At 46.3% G+C, this 17,819-nt stretch overlaps 1 protein-coding gene across 1 annotated transcript in view; it reads left to right on the top strand.

Moving 5' to 3' along the window:
- The window catches only part of LOC131265837 (angiotensin-converting enzyme), a 61,860-nt gene extending 44,799 nt beyond the window's left edge, over positions 1–17,061 (top strand). The window contains exons 9-10 of the mRNA XM_058268168.1: positions 13,443–13,583; positions 16,128–17,061. Of these exons, the coding sequence (XP_058124151.1) occupies positions 13,443–13,583; positions 16,128–16,449 (463 nt within the window). The 3' untranslated portion in view covers positions 16,450–17,061. The remainder of the gene's footprint in view (positions 1–13,442; positions 13,584–16,127) is intronic.
- The last annotated feature ends 758 nt before the right edge of the window (positions 17,062–17,819 follow it).

The raw sequence follows: 17,819 nt of genomic DNA, 5'->3' as shown, positions 1-17,819 counted from the left end.
GTGCTGTTTGGGGGTTTGAAGTTTTATTTTTCTTCCATACTAATCACTCAATCTCCCTTCGGTTTGGGTTCCTTTCCTGGCGCTGGTGGAATTGTTAATGGATAAAAACATGACAGTCTGCGTGTGCAGAACATAAATAGGATTGATTTTCCTTACCTTTTTCCCCCTGGTGGTGTCATTGTTTCATACTTTTGCCTGCCACCCACCGAAAAGCCTTGAATTAAAAGTCTACAAACCATACCGCACGACCGGCTTCGTGGGTAAACTACAAGCGGTGACTTAGTTAATTGAACTCGCCCTGTTGCACTCCGGAAGGCGACCTCCAGACCACGAAGGCGTTGGTTTAAGTTTTTCCCTCCGCGTTTTCTCATCGCGATCGCGCTCGAGCACGCTCGTGGGAATTTTGACAGAACGGTTCGGCGATTGCAAGAACGGATCAGATTTATTCTGTCTTTCGGATGCAATTTTCATTTCATTTTTCATTGCGTGAGAGGAAGTTGTACTTCCGCTAGAAAAGAAACACAATCTGGGCCAAGCCTTTGTAAGAGCAACACGTTTGAATCCGTGCGAGTTTATTTTCCTTCGAGTGGTAACTTTAATTGGAAGAGTGTTTGTTTGGCACACAAAAAGCCAGCCCTTAAGTTGCACCCTTTTCCGAAACCTTGGCCTAAAGGTCGCACGCCGATCGATGAAGAAATTGACTTTACAGTAAGTGCGTACCAATTTCACGCGTCATTTCCTTCCGCGCCCGCTTGAGGGGTTTAGTTTCGCGATTTTCGGCGACAAAGTGTACCTTGCGCGGTGAAGGATGTTGACGCGTTGGCTCACAATTAGGCTTGCTGACAGGCGACAATTAGCTCCAAAATGCGCGCGAGCGAGCGAGCGAAACATGAAGGTCTTGTTTTGACGGTTGATTAAAATCTCCAGCGCGTTTTACAAAATGGCCCCCTGCAAGGCCGGTGCAGTGAGAAGATTCGTGGTGGTGATCTTTGTGTTCGATCAATTTGTGACAAGTTCTGGGTAAATCATCTCTTAAAATACCACACTTATTGTGACGAACTTTTATGCTCCTTAAAACCGTGGACGTATTTGATCTTTTTCTCATGTTGTTTCAAACTGAGACCATATTTTCTCGAAAACTGGAACCATTTCACACTGCCTCAGCGAAACAGAAAACAATAGATAAATAAAACGGCGTGTACTTTCCCAGCCTTCTTCCTGAGATGATTTGATAACTATCTTTGTCACCTTTGCTCATAAATTCACAGCACTAAATGGGGCTGCTGTCATTTTCTCCTGCTCGCCCTCAGTTAATCATCATTCAATAAGCTCCACATTCCATTCCATATCCCGAGCGACCATCCAAGGTCGCGTGTGAAGAAAAGGTGCCCTTGAAGTTGTGCGTTGCATTTTTCCGAAGAGCCTCTCTGTCTGACTGAGCGTCGGTCACTCTTGGTCTGAACGTGAACGTGAAGCTCATCACCGGCCAGCATAAATCATGCATCACGTTCTTCTGCAGCTCCGGTCCATTTCTCAGCCTTGAACGCACCGAACGGGCTCACGGTGCTGGCTTGACAGGCTTCGAAACACCAGGAGCTTCGGAACACTCTGAGCCGCATTGCGTCGTGACAATGTAACACCTCCTCCTCCACCTCCCACCCGATCGTACATAATTAGTTCAAGATTACCCCCGACCGACGAGACCCGATTGCGATATGCCCCCGGTTTCAGAGTGGAGATACAACCGACGGGCAGTGAGCACGCCGTCTTCATTCGAACCGGAGCCCAAGCATAATCTTAAACATCGCCAAATGACCATCCATAAATTAATTAACCACGTGCCGTGTGGATTATCCGCGCAACCAGATCGCGCAATTCGATCCCAAGGCGGTAAGTGCGCGCGTGTGTGTGGGGGTTTTATTTGTGTGTACCGAATTACCACTCGAGATCATGCTAGCGTTTGTTTGTTTTTTGTTTCCCTCCCCGCTCGTAAGTACCTTCGGCACTTTGATTCAACATGTAAACCTTTTTTTTCCTTCCCGTTGATCGATCCTTTGCAACATAAGCGCCAGATGTATGCTGGGAAACATCGTACCCTACCGTTTGCGGCGACCTTTCAAGTGCAGGAGGAGAAAAAAAAACAGTGAGCTAATGCAACAACAAACGGATCAACCAATCTCGGGTTCGAAACCATTACTCAATTCTTGGCGATCGTGGCCCACTTGAGGAAACGCGGCGGTTGATAATAGTAGGCAAATCATGTCATTCACATGCTCCGGTGACTAACGGCGTGACCCAAACACACACACACACATACATAATAGGCGACCCAGAAGAACACATGCGGAAACTCGCGCTCCGTTCTTGGTCACGCTTTGGCGTGAAGTCGTCGACGGTCCGCGAATGTTGAGAACGTACGAGGTGGAAAACGAGTGTACAGGGTCGCCCTGTAATGTTATCTCCGCTCCGGAATCGGATCACGGCTCCGCGAAGTGGTCGCGGTACGTGTCGGGGCGGATCGTTTTGGCAAACGCGCTATCTCCCCAGCCTCCCGTACCGAAGCTGTCGGTATAAATTAAATGGTGAGATAATTGTCGTCGGTTTGCACAAGACTCCCGGGTGACTTCTGGGTCTTTCGTGGGTGCCGTTGTTTGCAAACAGCGTGAGGTCGATGGCGCATATCTCGAGCACGGGAACATATGGTAAAGTTCACATGCTTGCGGGTGTGGTCCGGAAAAGTACGCTCGATTTCAACACTATGTTGTTTGTTGTTTGACATTTGCGAATTTGTCTGCGAGTTTGTAGAGCACGTTAAAGGTTCTTAGGGAGCCGTTTTTTTTTCGATTACCGTCTCACCCCCGCATTGTCTCATTCAAAACGATGCAATCATGAATAAGCAGGAAAAATATACTTATCCCGAATGTGTAATGATTTGAATTCGGAAATCATCTCCTTCACCCATCTCGAGCTGCACGTCATCCATCATTCAACTTGTCCCAAGGGAAGTCATCACCGACTGATTTGGGTAAAATTATCTCACTCTCGCCAGACACAAGTGTTCCACCTAAATTGATACTTTCCTGCAACCTACGGGTGCGATGATGTCAACTGAAACCCCCTTCGGACCATTTCCCCTGTTTTTGTGTGCTTCCATCAAAATCCATCAAAAACTCCAGACACCCGTAATCACACGCGGCCATCGTGACGGCGCAGCATAATCGAAGTGCAACAGTGCTTCCCTTTCGGGCAAACCCTTCCGCGCCATTTTCGGGGCTGCCCTCAAACCTTCCGATTACCTCACAGGTGGAGGAGGGTGGTTCCTCAAACCATCGGCATCGGGGTCTTTGGCGGCATCGGGCGTTATGCGTCATCAGCCCGGAGCACGCGCCTCGAGTGATCTTCACATCGATTCGACTCACGCACGCCACGAAAGCCAAACAAAATATGTAGGTGAGCATGCGAGCTGCAAGTGGTTTTGGAGCGATGGTCGCGTGTCGCTTTGTTGGTAGCGCCAATTGTACAACTGGAGCATCCGTCGGGTGATGCTATCGCCCGGAGATCAAGCGCGAACGTTGACTCATTCGGGGTTCGGAAAATCCTCAAGCATACATTAACATGTCATTAACATTTCTCTTAAGAAGTTGTACAGATAGTTTTTAGGTTAATTTGTAACAAAAAGAAAATATTATTTGCACGAATCGATGACTTATTGCTTTTAGTCCATAATCAAATTCCTTTACACTATCTATCTTGCAATGAAACAAAATTTAAACACATCTCCTCGCTGTTTACATCGATGTTCAGTAGTGAAATATATGAATGATAAGTTCATTCATCATACTCGAACGAGATCATTGCTACAACGAGATAATGAGCATGCGGTGGGGTACGTATGTTGATTTACGATGCTCTCGTGTGGAACCACACGCCACCCTGCGCTCCAACTGGAAAAAGCAAGAAAGTCCGCAACAGAAGATGATTTAATCTTCTCTCCACATCCACCAGTGCGTCTGACGCGAATGTAGATGGCGGGCGTTTTGTATAAGCGAATGTAAAGCAGTGTACCATCCTGAGAACCTCGCACAGTCACACGGGAGAAGCTTCCAAAATGCGGGGAACCCCAGAAAAACACTCACACACACACATACCAATTCATTTCTTTCATCGGCCCCAAAAGTCGGAGGGCACAACGTTCCGGATCGCAGATGAAAACCGCTTTTGCACATAATAATATGCTTCGCGAACGATTGTGACAGGGCAAACAAAATAACAGAAAACGTAAATGCAAATGTGGCGATCGCGGGTTAGAAGAGCTGCTAGTTTGTAGCTAATTGTGTGTTGCCTAATGTCGGACGGTACCATAGACCACCGCAATCCGGTCAAGCTTTGGAAGTATGTGTTTTGTTTAGCTAGGCACAACAATTTTCCCAAGGGAAATTCAGATGCTGGAGGCAATCTCTGAATATCAATGTTCGATCAAAGAAGAGTAACATCGAAATGGGTAATTATTTAAAATTGAAACATTTATGGTATAATGTACCTTAGCGGATCAATATTATGTTTTAGTGTTTATTTATTTATTATTTCTTATGGTTTCTAGCTGCAATATGGAAAATAAGATCAAATAAAAACGAGGTTGGAATTTGATGTTAGCTAACGGTCATGTTCTTTACCCTCTGCGCATTATGTTGCATTTATGTAGTGCACATGCACACCCACACGCTCATTCGAGTTCCCTCGAACAGCAACGGTAGGTTCGCCTGGTGATGAAATAAATTGTAGCCCACCGAAGTGATCCACGCGATCCAGAGCGAGCTGCATTTAGATGATGCACTCAATCGAACCGAGCAGAAGCTTTTCCCCCGGCGTCTTCTCGTGCGGTGCTCGTCTTACGTTCTCCCTGGTCCTGTTTCCGAACCCCGGAGGACACCTCTTCTTCTGACGATGTTTTGCCAGACCACTCGAGCGTCATCATACATGCGTCAACGTGCAATACACACGTATGTGTCCCGTCAGTCCGTTCAAGCGACATTCAAGGGGCATACTATTATTGTGAGTGCTGCAACTGTCTTCACCGTTGCCGACGCGATGCCCATTGCATCACCCGCGATGGGGATGACAGTTCGAACGAGCAATTCGGTTCGGTTTTCGCGGTAAGTAAATTATCATCAAGTTTCAAACCGAAAGATTGCAACAGCCGTTCGCCAAGCGACGAACCTTCGCTGTATGTTTCACGACTTAGCTAAATATTCTTCGCTAGTAGAAATGAAAAGTTTGTTTTACACATTTATTAAAGAAATGTTTTTTAAAACCTGAGAAAATAATGTTACATGCTTTTTGTCCCTTTTACCTTTTACCTCGGGGATCACGTAGATGGCTGCTTCATCGGGTCCGCAAGTAAAAAGACGGGTTCCGAAATAAAATCCGAAATAAACTTTCTTGCGCGGCACAGATAATTATATTCGTCAACTTATTAATATTCCCCCGTGGTCGCTTACATGATTGATTATTTATGTATCTTTAACCGGCTGGCTTTCCGATTCCGAAGTTCCCCCGAAACCGCAGCAATACCAATAACGGCACTACTGTCCTGGTTTATTCTGCCCAACGGCCACTATCCGGCCCCATAACCGACCGTTTTGGTAGTTTGTCAACGCAAAACTCCGATCACCGACCAGGCATGTGGGTAAATATTGTGTGATGGACGAAAATAAAATAAAAAAAACCTACAAGCAAATGTGCGCAAATCTTCGGGTGAAAAACAAAATTTTGCCAATATGTATCGCGCCATCTGCACCCCCACAACCAGTCCTACCGGGTGCGCGATAAAACATCCACGGAAGTGCAATAAATCTCACACAATATCTATTTACGACGTGGGCAAGACTCGCGGATCGCACACGTTTATCGGCGCTGGCCGCCCCGACGTGCATTGCATAACCCGGAATGACACAGTTTTCATTCACCCGAGCGATCGACGACGGATGGGTTCGCTTCGGGTTTCTCCCCTTTGACGAAAAAAAAACAAGTGGAAAACCCCCACCATATTGCTCGTACGATCATTTTTTTAATGTGCACTCTGGGTCGATTATTTATTTGTTGATATTGCGCCAGATTTTCGGATACGGCGTGCCACGGTAGGACACGAGCACATTTGCGGTTATCCGATTCTACAAAAGGGCAGCTAAGGGACCAATGGTCGATTGGGTGAATGAAAATATTAATGCATGTCCACTAGGAGCACACAATGGAGGTGCATTTCTCAACACCACAAATCAAACATCTGCGCGCACGCTTTTGTCCTGCGACACCGAAGTCCTTGAGAGCATGCTTAACACAAAGCATGCGATTTGCAGATTTTGTAGTTTTCGAAATGACTGTTTTAATGCAACAAAATCGATTCCTTCGACCATGTTTGCTTAGCCTATGGGCCAATCATTTTGTTACAAAGAAGTAATACCCCGATCGCACATGGCAAAACAATGAGACAGCCCCGAAACGGCTCCGATCCGATAGTGTTCGATACGTTTTCTCTATTCCTGGATCAATTTTTTTCAACCCACCCGCAGCTGGAAAAACCCAGCAAACCATGGGCGTTTGTTTAATAATGAACCGCGTGGTTTTTAGTACCAGAAATGGACCCGAGCGTCTCATCGATCGTTCGCCGGAGCTAGAGCCGTTACGTAATCTTCGGGAGAGTTTGTACTACCCGTCGGTCGAGAGCCGGCCCAGACGAGTGTTCTCGGTGGACACGGAGACCTCCACCTCCCGGATTGGTGGTGGATTGAAAAAATAGGTTATGATGTCTTACGCGTTTGAACGGGTTTACTTCGCTACGAGGAGCCCCGGTAAAAGTGTGCAAACGAGTCGAGGTAGGAAAATCAGACGCTCTCGATGAAGGATCGCACCGGTAAGGGAGGGAGGAATGCAGAGGGGGGGGAAATTGTACTGTGAATGTTGTGTGGTACATTTTCCTCCAGCCTCCCACGCTTCTGCCTGTCGACACAAAGCCCGGACCAGAACCAGAAACAAGCTAAACGAAAGGCAAACGGTCAGTCACGATGATGAGGGTTTTTGGATGGGGGATGGATGAAAGGGAAAAGAAATAGCGAAACGATGCTACCGGTTACTTGTTCTCCGGGAGCCGGCCAGCTTTCCAGCAACCGGCCGCCGCATTTCGATCTGACGAACGATGCACAACGGTGCACCGCGGTTGCAAGGTTGCCCGCCGGCAACGAGTATGATGAAAACTCAGCGGATGGGAGGGGGGGAAATGTTTAGGTCAACAACAAGATAGCGTAATATTTATGCGAAGGCGGGAAGCTTAGGCCACGGATGGATTTCAATTATGATGTCTTTAGCTGTCGTGGCTGTTCGTGACAGCCTTGAGGACTGATTTCGTCAACAAGTCGGCCGAAAAAGTTTGATTAGATTTTCACGGCACTCTTACAGAACTCCAAAAAAATAAAGGATTTCTTGAATCAAATTATGTTAGGTATAAAATTTATTAATTTTACGTTTAACTTTGAAATACTCGCTTGCTCTCCATAATTGTTCAGACATGTTGCATAACCATCTTCGCTTTGAACGTAGCTAGTTCAAATAATTACCTAGCGCTCAGACGACATAAAATATGATTGATACCAATTCACGGTGGGTGAGCGTAAATGCACAGCAAACACCCGCCTTCGAAATGCGGTCCGCTTCGATCGCTTCTGATCGATGGTCTAGCCAGTTCTTCTGCCGACGCAAGCCGGGTGACATGTCTTAGGAAACGTGTGTTCTTTGCAATCGAAATCCGACCGGTATCCGTTTCGTGTCACATTCTTTGCCGGTCCTACGCATCGAACGATCATGCCTCCCTCGAGAGCGTGTGAGATGTCACCATCAGGTCGGTTCTTGTGGTGGTTTGCTGTTTGCACACACGATGCAATACGGATGCGTTTTTTTTCTCGTTTTTCTTGGCGCAATATGTCGATCATTGGCCGCACTTGAACCCGACCGAAGGAAGTGGGAGGTTTGCAAGCTGAAGAAAAGCACTCCCGAGGCCGGCCAGCTGGTGGCGAAGAAATTTAATGACATTGTCAACCCTACCCTATGCGGAACCCTACCGTTTTTGGCCGTCCGGCAAGGATTAGACGATTAATGTGACGCTTGTTTTGGAATGCAAGCCGGTACCAGCGTCCCCAGGGTTGAACCGCACGCTCAAGCTCTTCTTGGCGGGGGGGAAAGGAAAAACAAGCGAACCATTTCATGCGCGGTGGCGAACGCTCGGAAAAAAAATCCATAAATAACCATCGCTGTGGTCTTATGCGCTCGCCGTAGCCGTCGATCGCGAGATGAGAGATTTAATTACCCTTGCTTGTACCCTCCGGATCGTGCGCGCGATGTACGCAAGGAGACGTATTTGCGCAGCACTGTCAGAATCCATTTAGGACACGCAGGTAAGAGCCTCGGCAAAAGCGAGGTTGCTGTTCGCTAGTTTTCTTACGCTCGGTGCCAACCTTTTTTCCTGCCCCGCCGCGCCGTTCTACCACGTCCTACGATAGGGTCATTTCCTTGAGCGGGTCGGCCGCGGCAGCTACCATTTAAAACCCGCTCATTGAAGTGTTCAAGTTTACGGCACTAATGACACTGACTGCGCGAAAGAGGCCCACTTGGAGTGTGCGTATGCGCGATCGGGCCACTTTTACGCCGCGGAGGAGGACGTTGCAAAGATCGCGCGATTTCAATGGTGGCAATAATAGATGGGAGCGTTTTCGCAAGCCCGACCACGGAATCGGCACCGCCGGTACAGCTCAGCCGAGCACTTTATGGGTGCTCCTTAGCATAAGTCTTGCGCGCCCTGATTATATGGTGATGGAAATTCTGCGAGCCATGTCTCTCTCCCGTTTGATCCCGCTGTGAAACGTCTTCGTTTGGCAGCCTCTGGCAGCTACCCATTGATCAGCGTATCGATCGACTGAAGCACCCTGTTGAAAGGCGCCGTGCAAATAAATAATAAATCAAACGATTTCGTGAAACAAAACTCTGGCATCAAGCGACGAACCTGCACAATCAGTGTAGCGAGGTTTGGTGGAAAACTTCATGCCACACTGCGCTCGCGCGAGCGGAATGCACGAATCGTCAATTATGTTGTTGGTATACTCACCACCACGATAGCATGGCGCCAGGGAGCAATAAATCGATCGAAATCATCCCTTTTCCCGTGCACGAACGAGCCCCCCGGTGCGCAAAGAAGCGATCGATAACGATTGTCGATAGGAAAATTGGCGAAGGTGTGATGTGATTAAAGATAGAACTGTAATTTTTCGAACATAAATCACTTCTGTAAAATGAGGGACAAAACGATTTCCTCATCGCGGTGCATTCGGAGAAGCGCAACGGAGAGTTTAAGTAACAAAGCGTGAAGTGGCTAGAGATTGAACATTTTTTACATTTTAATTTGGTGAGAACTGTTTATTTTATTAAGTTAAGCTTGTCTTTTTGATAGTGAAATTGAAGGAAAATAATGTAAATTTATCAAAAATATTAATGATCTTCAATCAAATTCCATTGAAAAAATCTATCGTGTATGGTACATGCAAAATATATAAATAACGGTAATTTGGTAAACTGCGAAATTTTTGTAAACATTTAAAATATGCTCTATGAATAAAATCAATAAAACTAGCAATAAAACAAGATAATAAAATTTTTCATTTTTCTTTACAATGAAATTCATTTCAATACCATTTTCACTACGGACATATGTACAATTTAAAAATTCTGGGTTTGATGAAGGAGTTTCAGTGAACTTTTTAAAAAGCAACAAGAAATATACAAACTTCTCTCGTTCTAGAGTAATAAGGTAAATATTTTAATAATAGTTGGGCTTATGTTTAACATCGATTGAATAGAACTGATAGATTGTCTCAACATCGTAAATGTTCGTTCGCTTTAATTTGGTTGAAGATTAATGACAAACCCAATTTTTATGCTGGTCAGCGATGATGATGATGATGATGCTCTGAGCAAACTATCGATCGGTAAACCCGATGTAACATTGCACAACCCTTTTCGTTTTAACAACGATGGTCACGGAATCACGATTTAGCCCCCGAAGAGAAGAAGAAAATGAAATCCAGAATCGATCGTGATGGGACACGTGCAAGATCTACCGGATCCGACTAGACATCTTGGAGGATGAACCAATCACCGAAGTTCCTACCGTCCGGATCCGGGCCGGACATAATTCCGTCAACCGATCGGATGAGGTGAGCGGCGCAGCACGAGCCACTCGGCGCAAAGTGAAAGCCATTTACGGCGGAACGGAAAGAAGCGGCCGAAGGGAACGAGCAAAATCAGGTCACCGGTTAAAAAGGGGAAACGGCAAACAGGGACACGGCCTTGAACTGATCAAAACACCGTCGGGGAGGGTGATGCACGGAAAAGGAATGTTTTCCAAAAATTGGAGAGCACCTCGCGCGGACAAATTGTGTCCCCGCAAAACCCGCGCAGGTGGCGCGCAGTGAATAAATGAAGGGCAATCGGATATCGCGACGTCGCGACACCAAATGTGGGTCAACCAGAAGCGTCGGCAAAAACACGTACGGGGTGGAAAAAAAAGTGCAACCACAGCCGAAGGAATTCAATTCAAATCGCCCAGTAGGTACATAACGAACGCAGACGCTCGCGCGACCGGCACCGGACACCGCTCGTTACGTAAATCTGGCCAGTTTGGCGAACTGTGCAGACTTTGCGAACCGGCTAATTAAGCATCAAACGATGATGATGAAGCGACCGCTACGCATGTCGCGTTATTTGCGCAAACCACCACCGTTTGGATTGGGTTTGAGCCACTGCAGAAGCTGAACCGTCCATGCTCAAGCGCACGTACCAATGTGACAAAATTCTTCATGACGGGTCGTCAATCAAGTGGCACGGGGTAATCTTGCAAAAAGAAATGCAGAAAAAATTACCCATAAGCCGTACTATGTGCTGAACGTTATGCTTCAGGTGCTCTTCTTTATGTTTTATAGTCCAGCTCGGAATGCAACCGTATCCGGTTCAGTGGGCGCAACTGTAACAAATGTCACTGGCCACAGAGTTGTGGTAATGTTATTTTGCAACTATTTGTCCAGCAATGGTTTCAACCAAATAGCCCCATTTTTTCTATATCGCATCGCATAAAGAGCATTGCTTCATCACTCTAAAGAAGGAAACGAATTGTTCTTTTCGACATTCTCAAAGCAGATGAACCGATTTGATAAGACTGTGTCAAAGCCTTTTGTTGAAGTCGTGATTCGACTTCAATTGAGCTGTGTTCGGTGCCCTTGATATTTGAAGCAGCAACTGAGGCAAGTTAATCGGGACTGTCACTACCAAAAACAAGCGTAAAGTTGAATTTGCTCGAAATGTATATTAATTTAAACAAACATACTGCTGAAACGATCAATCAACGATCAATTGAACTACAAACAAAAACAAAATTGTTCCAATATTTTTTACCAAATACATGTTACTCACAAAGGATAGAGGTGACGAAAAGGAATCTCTTTCGTTCTGTCAACGTGCAAATGAAGCGGTGGCAGCGAATACATAATCCAGTGAACTACAAATCACGCGCGCGATGATGTCGTGCATCGTGCCATTTATGACATTTCTTTCGATCACATTTGCCAACCGAAATCTCAAGGTCTTTTGGCAGCGGCAAAGTCCCGAATGCAAAAAAGGGACCGATCCCGCCGATCGGCTTCATTTTTCAGGCTTGCCCAATTGGTTGACCTTTTCCGCGCGGTTTGAGGATCGGTTAAGATTAGGAGCAAATTAGGCGGCTCAAATGAGTCGATTTAAGAATGGCTTGCATCATATGCTTGCTTGTTGATGAGCGCATCGTAAAGAGAGAAGCAAACAACGAGAAGCCGTTTAGATCTACTTTCGTTTTCATATTGAAACAACGTACTGATCGTATCGGGGGTAAAGAAATTTTTAAATCGTTTAATATTTATCCGACGTCGAGATAAGCTGCCCCCGTTGGCTTTCCCATCCAAAACAGCATTGGAGGGAAATTACATTTTCTCCTCCGCTTCCTACACAAAACTGCATCTCGATCGCTGTGTACGCAAACGTACCGGCCTCGGTAATGGTGGGTATTTATTATGTAAAAGTGAACTGTCCGCAATGTCTGTTATTATTTCACCGCGTTTCTTCGCTGCTTGGCGTTGGCTTTGAAGCTTTACCGTGCTCTTTAGCAAAATTGTGGTAGGAAAATGTTCCACGAATCGCCAACGCGATTGATCCTGACAAGAAAACGATCCAAGAAAAGCGCCACCAGTCTCGAGCCACAGATTGTTATCAAATCGTTAGTCGAAAAAATGAAGGCCCAGGCAACGTCGGATTGTGGCGAGAGAGGCCGCTACCGGGCTTGCGTCTACCGGCAGCTATCAATCAAGGCTATCGCTCCCCTTGAGGTAGCTCGGTGGCAGAATTGATTGATCAAAATTATCAATCAGCAAAACGTCCGGCGATGAAAGCACTTTGCTCCGAGGGTTGGCACTGCCCTTTGCCCACGGGTAACCGATCCGCTAATTTGCGGGTCCGTTGAGCCGATTGGGGTTTAATCAATCAGCGCTAATCGATCGAATAGGGATGACGGAACCGACGGTTCAGGCGTGAAATAGTTCTTGCTTGAGCCGGGGCTTCGAATCGAATGAGCTTCGACGAGCGTGAAACGACGAACCGGCTTAATTTAATTAATGAACTCGTTCAAGAAACAACGGGTTCCATTACCTGAAACCGGGCCCCCCCCCCCCCCCCCCCCGCTGCTGCAGGGTGAGTTAATGATTGTCATTATCACTTATTTCTTTGCGGCAGTAATAATATTTACTTAACACCACCACCCCCGTCAGCCTTTCGGGTGAACAAAAATTAATTTGGAGTAGTGTCTAATGTGAACCAGCGTGGAGAACAGTTAGACCGCCTGAAAAGGGCCGTTTTATTTAACCGTGAGTCGCAGCATACACGAGGCATGGAAGAAACACAATCTCCCCCAAATACAATGCACGTATGCGCTCGCCGTGGTATGCAACATTGTGCAACGCTCGATCTCGCTCGAAACGGTGAACGTGCACCATTTTTCCGCCAGCGCTCGTTTTGTTTCTGCTGCCATATTTACTTTTCCCGCGCACACCTTTTCATCCCTGGGCCAATGGGGTGGGAGACCGAAATTGGTAACGATTTCTGGCGATATGAAACGGCGACGCCATGTAGGGCGGCCCGTGCCGTTTGTCGTGTTGAAAACATTAGACAAGGCATTAAAAACACCTTCCATCGCGTTCGTTATCAGCTGGCCGGAATCTTAAGGCACCTACACGGCGCCGTATCCTTTCGGTTGATGAGCCCTTGTCCAGCTTAATACGTCTAATCATTCTTCAACCGTTCGTTTCTGTCCTCTTCCGCAGGTATTTCTTCTCCAACGTGCTGCAGTTCCAGATCTACCGCTCCCTCTGCACCGCGTCCGGCCAGTACGACCCGCAGGATCCCGCCAAACCGTTGCATAAGTGTGACATCTATCGCCAACCGGCTGCCGGCAACATTCTCAAGTGAGTACACGCTTCCCGCATCCCCTTCACCGCCATCCCAGTTGGGAGGGAATTATGTTTCAAACCGCCCCGAAACGGGACGTGCGTTGTAACACACGAACACGCATTCACCCTTCCCCCCGAGATATCGTTGATAATGGATAACGATGGTGTCGGTATGTTTGGCCGTGTTTTGGTTGGTATCGAAAAATGAGTTACCGCATGGGAAAAGTAGCCGGAGTGACCTGGTTTGCGACGCAGACCCAGTCCAGCTCGGTACCCACCCGTTACATCAATCTGGCTTCGGTTTCGGGGAAACTAAATCATCGTGTTTTAGTTTTTGTTTTCTCTACTGACGCCTTACATCAACGCGGATTTTGAGCTGGTCAGTGACATTTGACAAGGGTGATCAGTTGATTGTGGTCGCGATCAAATTAACTTGTGATCCACTCCATCCGTCGATTGCGTTGGAACAAGGTGATTGTTTTTAAATGCGGAAAGCCGGGCTAATCCCATCAGGCTAGTGAATGTAGGTCTTTGTCGTAGTTTGGCCGAAGATGGGAAAGTAGTTTGAAGATAGGAAAGTTTGAACGAAGCTTAATAGAGCTACATCTGATGCAGGAGTTACAAACTTTGATACCGATGTGTTACAGTTTCCATCGTAACGTTGGCATTAAAAAAATAAACAAATTTTAAAGACTTCATGCAAAAACGGAAAACGTTTAAAAAAAACGTAAAAAAAGAAGCATATCTTTTAAATTCCAGTTTGACAGTTTTATCATTTCACTAGAATCCGTGACCAAAACATTAAACCAACTGCGTTTGAATATTTGTTGGAACTTCCAGTTACTCAAACAGACAGGCTCGAAGCTCCTGTCAAACATGTTTTCGGAAAATCGCAGCAACGTGACCAGCATGGATGTTGCAGCTTATTTCAAGCTAGACAGCGGCGAATGGTAAAAAAACCCTGATACTTTATGTTCCTTTTGAAGCATCTTACAGTATATTTCAAATGTTTTGGGTACCTCCAACTCATATTTCGTGGCTGAAAATCAGCGGGAAGGCTATGCACAAAGTCGCTCTACTTTCTGTCAAGACTTTCGTCGTATGGAGAAGTGTATAATGTGCAGTGCCTTCCGGAGTTAAGCAACTTTATCAGAAAACATCACAAAGAGTACAATCCAGTGGTTTGGACATGCTTGTCCACAGTAAATCATGCGCAAAGCGCATCGAAGCTGCTAACCCTCCATATGCCTCTCAGCTACAACCAATCGAAAAAACATTTGCAACACTTAAAGGAAGGACCTAATCCAACATTTTATAGTCCAAACAGAGTAGCACTGGGTCATGAATGCCTAACAACAACTAAAAAACATCCTTACATGAATGGATTTTTCGGCTATGGCTAAAGTTTCGGTCAAGGAGCGTAAGGACCGAATGTTTTTTATACATTGAAGTGATATAACTTAACAATAAAATTTACTTCATTCAATTAGCTAGGTTAACTTTTTTCTTATCGCCTACGAAAATTTGTCTAGTTTTTTTTAATGCAAAAGTTAGTACTATTACGAGTTAAATGATAAAAATATGTTATCCTTTAAATTCATGACAGTTTTACATCGTTTTATCTCGACTACATGAATGTCTTAATTTGTGCTGAGTATATTGTTATTGGTTCTTTTATGATGAAAAGCACCTTTTATCTTGATTTTTTGTGTTTAATTTCATTTGACTTCATTAAATAAAATATAGTTCACGAAGGATTTAGCTAATTTTGCTTTTGAAATGAACATTTACACTAATAATTCGTTACGTAGAAACCCTCGCCCGCATTTTCCCATTGCTTTGAAAACTAGGCGAGGAAAAAAAACGCTTGAATGATAGTTAGCAAAACATAGAATGGATCTATCAGCACCATCTTGCGTCCACTCGATCAGTTGGCCCATAATTCTTCATGTCAAACGACCCGCCACGAGAGGGAAAAAACAAAGTCGCTAGGATCGTTCGGCCCAAAAGCGCCCGCATTTTACGCTCCCCCGCTTGGCTCGATGATACATTCGACGGGATAATTGTGGATCTTGACGTTTGATTTGCACCCGCCGGGACCGGCTTACGTAATGCATCGCAGCGAACCGTCACTCGGCCGAGCCTCCCGTGGCGTGCAAGTGGATGCAAGCCATTGCAAGTGCACTTTGCGTCGTGACGATCGGATGCGAAGGTGTTTCGCTTGAAGAATGGAAGCCACAGAGTGGACTGACTTGCAAAAAAGGAATGGAACCTGAAAGAATGGTGTGTGTTTGATTTCGTTTAATGGACCGTTGCGGACGCTTTATCTTTCTTTATCCTTGCATTAGGGAGCTGCTGCCTTTTAACATACTTTCTGCCAATTACATACACGCTTCTCGTCGCACGTGAGGCAAATTAAATTTACTACCGTCACTAGGGCAATACATCTTTCTCTTCCCCCGCAGTTTCGTTCAGCGCCATTTAACGGGAGTGATCCCTTTCTCTCTCTCTCTCTCCTTTCTTTCCGTTTTTCTCAACCCACCCCGTGCGTCGGCTCAGAAAACTCATGGAGCGCGGTGCCTCGCAACCGTGGCAGCAGGTCCTGCAGGAGGTGATCGGCGAGGGCCGGCTGGACGGGTCGGCGTTGCGTGAGTTTTTCCGGCCCCTCGAGGAATGGCTGCGGAATGAAAACCTGCGCAACAACGAGTACGTCGGCTGGATCTACGACGGTGACTACTGCAAGCACAGCATCGAGACGGCCAATCTGCAGGTGTTTGGCGGGTTCTACAATGTTGCCGTCGAGGTGCAGCTCACCAGCTGGTTGGTGCTCGCGATTTCCTCCCTGGTCGTTGCGCTGGCAAAGCATCACCAGCTCCGATGAGATGAGTACAGATGAAACGTAAAAATCCGAGTAGTTTAAACCGATAGGGAGGTTCATAACCTCACATCACCCGTAGAGTAGCGTACCGTTATGAAATAAACATAAATAATCGTCCATAAAAACACACATATCGAGGAGGGAACACACACCCGCGGTGGATGACTCGTCAAGTTCATTGTCGCGCGCGGATCTCCATCCCCGGAAATCGGAACTCATCGGGCCAGTCAACCGTCGCGCCAAGGAACGGCCAAGCCACGGCAAACAATTTGCCTCAATTGAGCGAGCGAGTGGTTTTTCGTGCGTGTGTTGTTTTCTCATTTGATTTGTCTCGTTTGCGGCCCCTTTGGGTAGGTCCCGCTTCCTTAAGTGTCACCGTCAGGCTTCGCGGACGGCGAAAAAGGCGTGGAAACGAGCGTGGCGGAGAGGCTAAACCGCTTCCAGCGGCAAACCAAAGTTGATTCGGTTCAGGCCACTTCAGACGACGACGACGACGACAGGGACGAGCTGGGGCGGTGGATACACTTCAGGAAATGAGTGCTCATGCACCAACGGTAGCGTGTTTTTGTGGATTGATTGTGCGAGCGTGTTTTATGAGTCAACTCAAATAAATAAATTAGTTCAATGTAATTCAAACGATGTGTGGTCCATGAAAGAAAACGCAACAAAGAGCCCAATTCAAATGGTGGTAGGTATTGAAAACCTGTTTATACTTACATCTAAATACAATTAACACTCTCAATCATATCAACCGCTACGCCAATTAAGCCCTTTTTGCTAAGAGTGCTTTCTTGTCAGGCTGTATCAGGATCCTTTTTGTCCACTGGCACATTGCAACCTTCAGGTAACGTTAACTCCTGTCTCTGATAGGCTAGAAAAAAAGAATAACAAACCCATTTGATAAATATAGACTTCCAAAGGCCAGCAATGGGTTGCCCTTACGCGCCCCGGTCAGCGTTTGGGTCGACTCACAAGCGCGCGCCACGAGAATGCAACGGCCAAGATCAAGTGCAGCCTGCCATATTTGTGACACAACATTGCACCGCGCGTCCAAAAGCGTCGCTCCAAGCCTCGACGGGGACCCTTGCTAAATTGAATTTGATCATTTTATCTCGTTTACGTTTCCGAGATCCAAAGATGAGCCAGTGGAGAAATCCGTCCCGAGATGGCGGCCAACGTTCGATGGTGTGCTCGGTTCGGTTCAGTGTTCGGTTGACTTCCGACTGATACGAAGCGCGGAAAGGATCACACAGCGGATCCTTCTTGGTGGTTAAAAACATAAATGTGTCTTTCTGATGTACTTTCGTAGATGAAATTGCGTTTGTAAACTTCTTGTGTCGTGTGCATTGTGTTAGAGTGCCAAAAAGAACGAT

Source organism: Anopheles coustani, chromosome 2 (assembly GCF_943734705.1).
Source record: "Anopheles coustani chromosome 2, idAnoCousDA_361_x.2, whole genome shotgun sequence".
Lineage (NCBI taxonomy): Eukaryota > Metazoa > Arthropoda > Insecta > Diptera > Culicidae > Anopheles > Anopheles coustani.
This window is presented reverse-complemented; position numbering and strand designations above follow the sequence as displayed.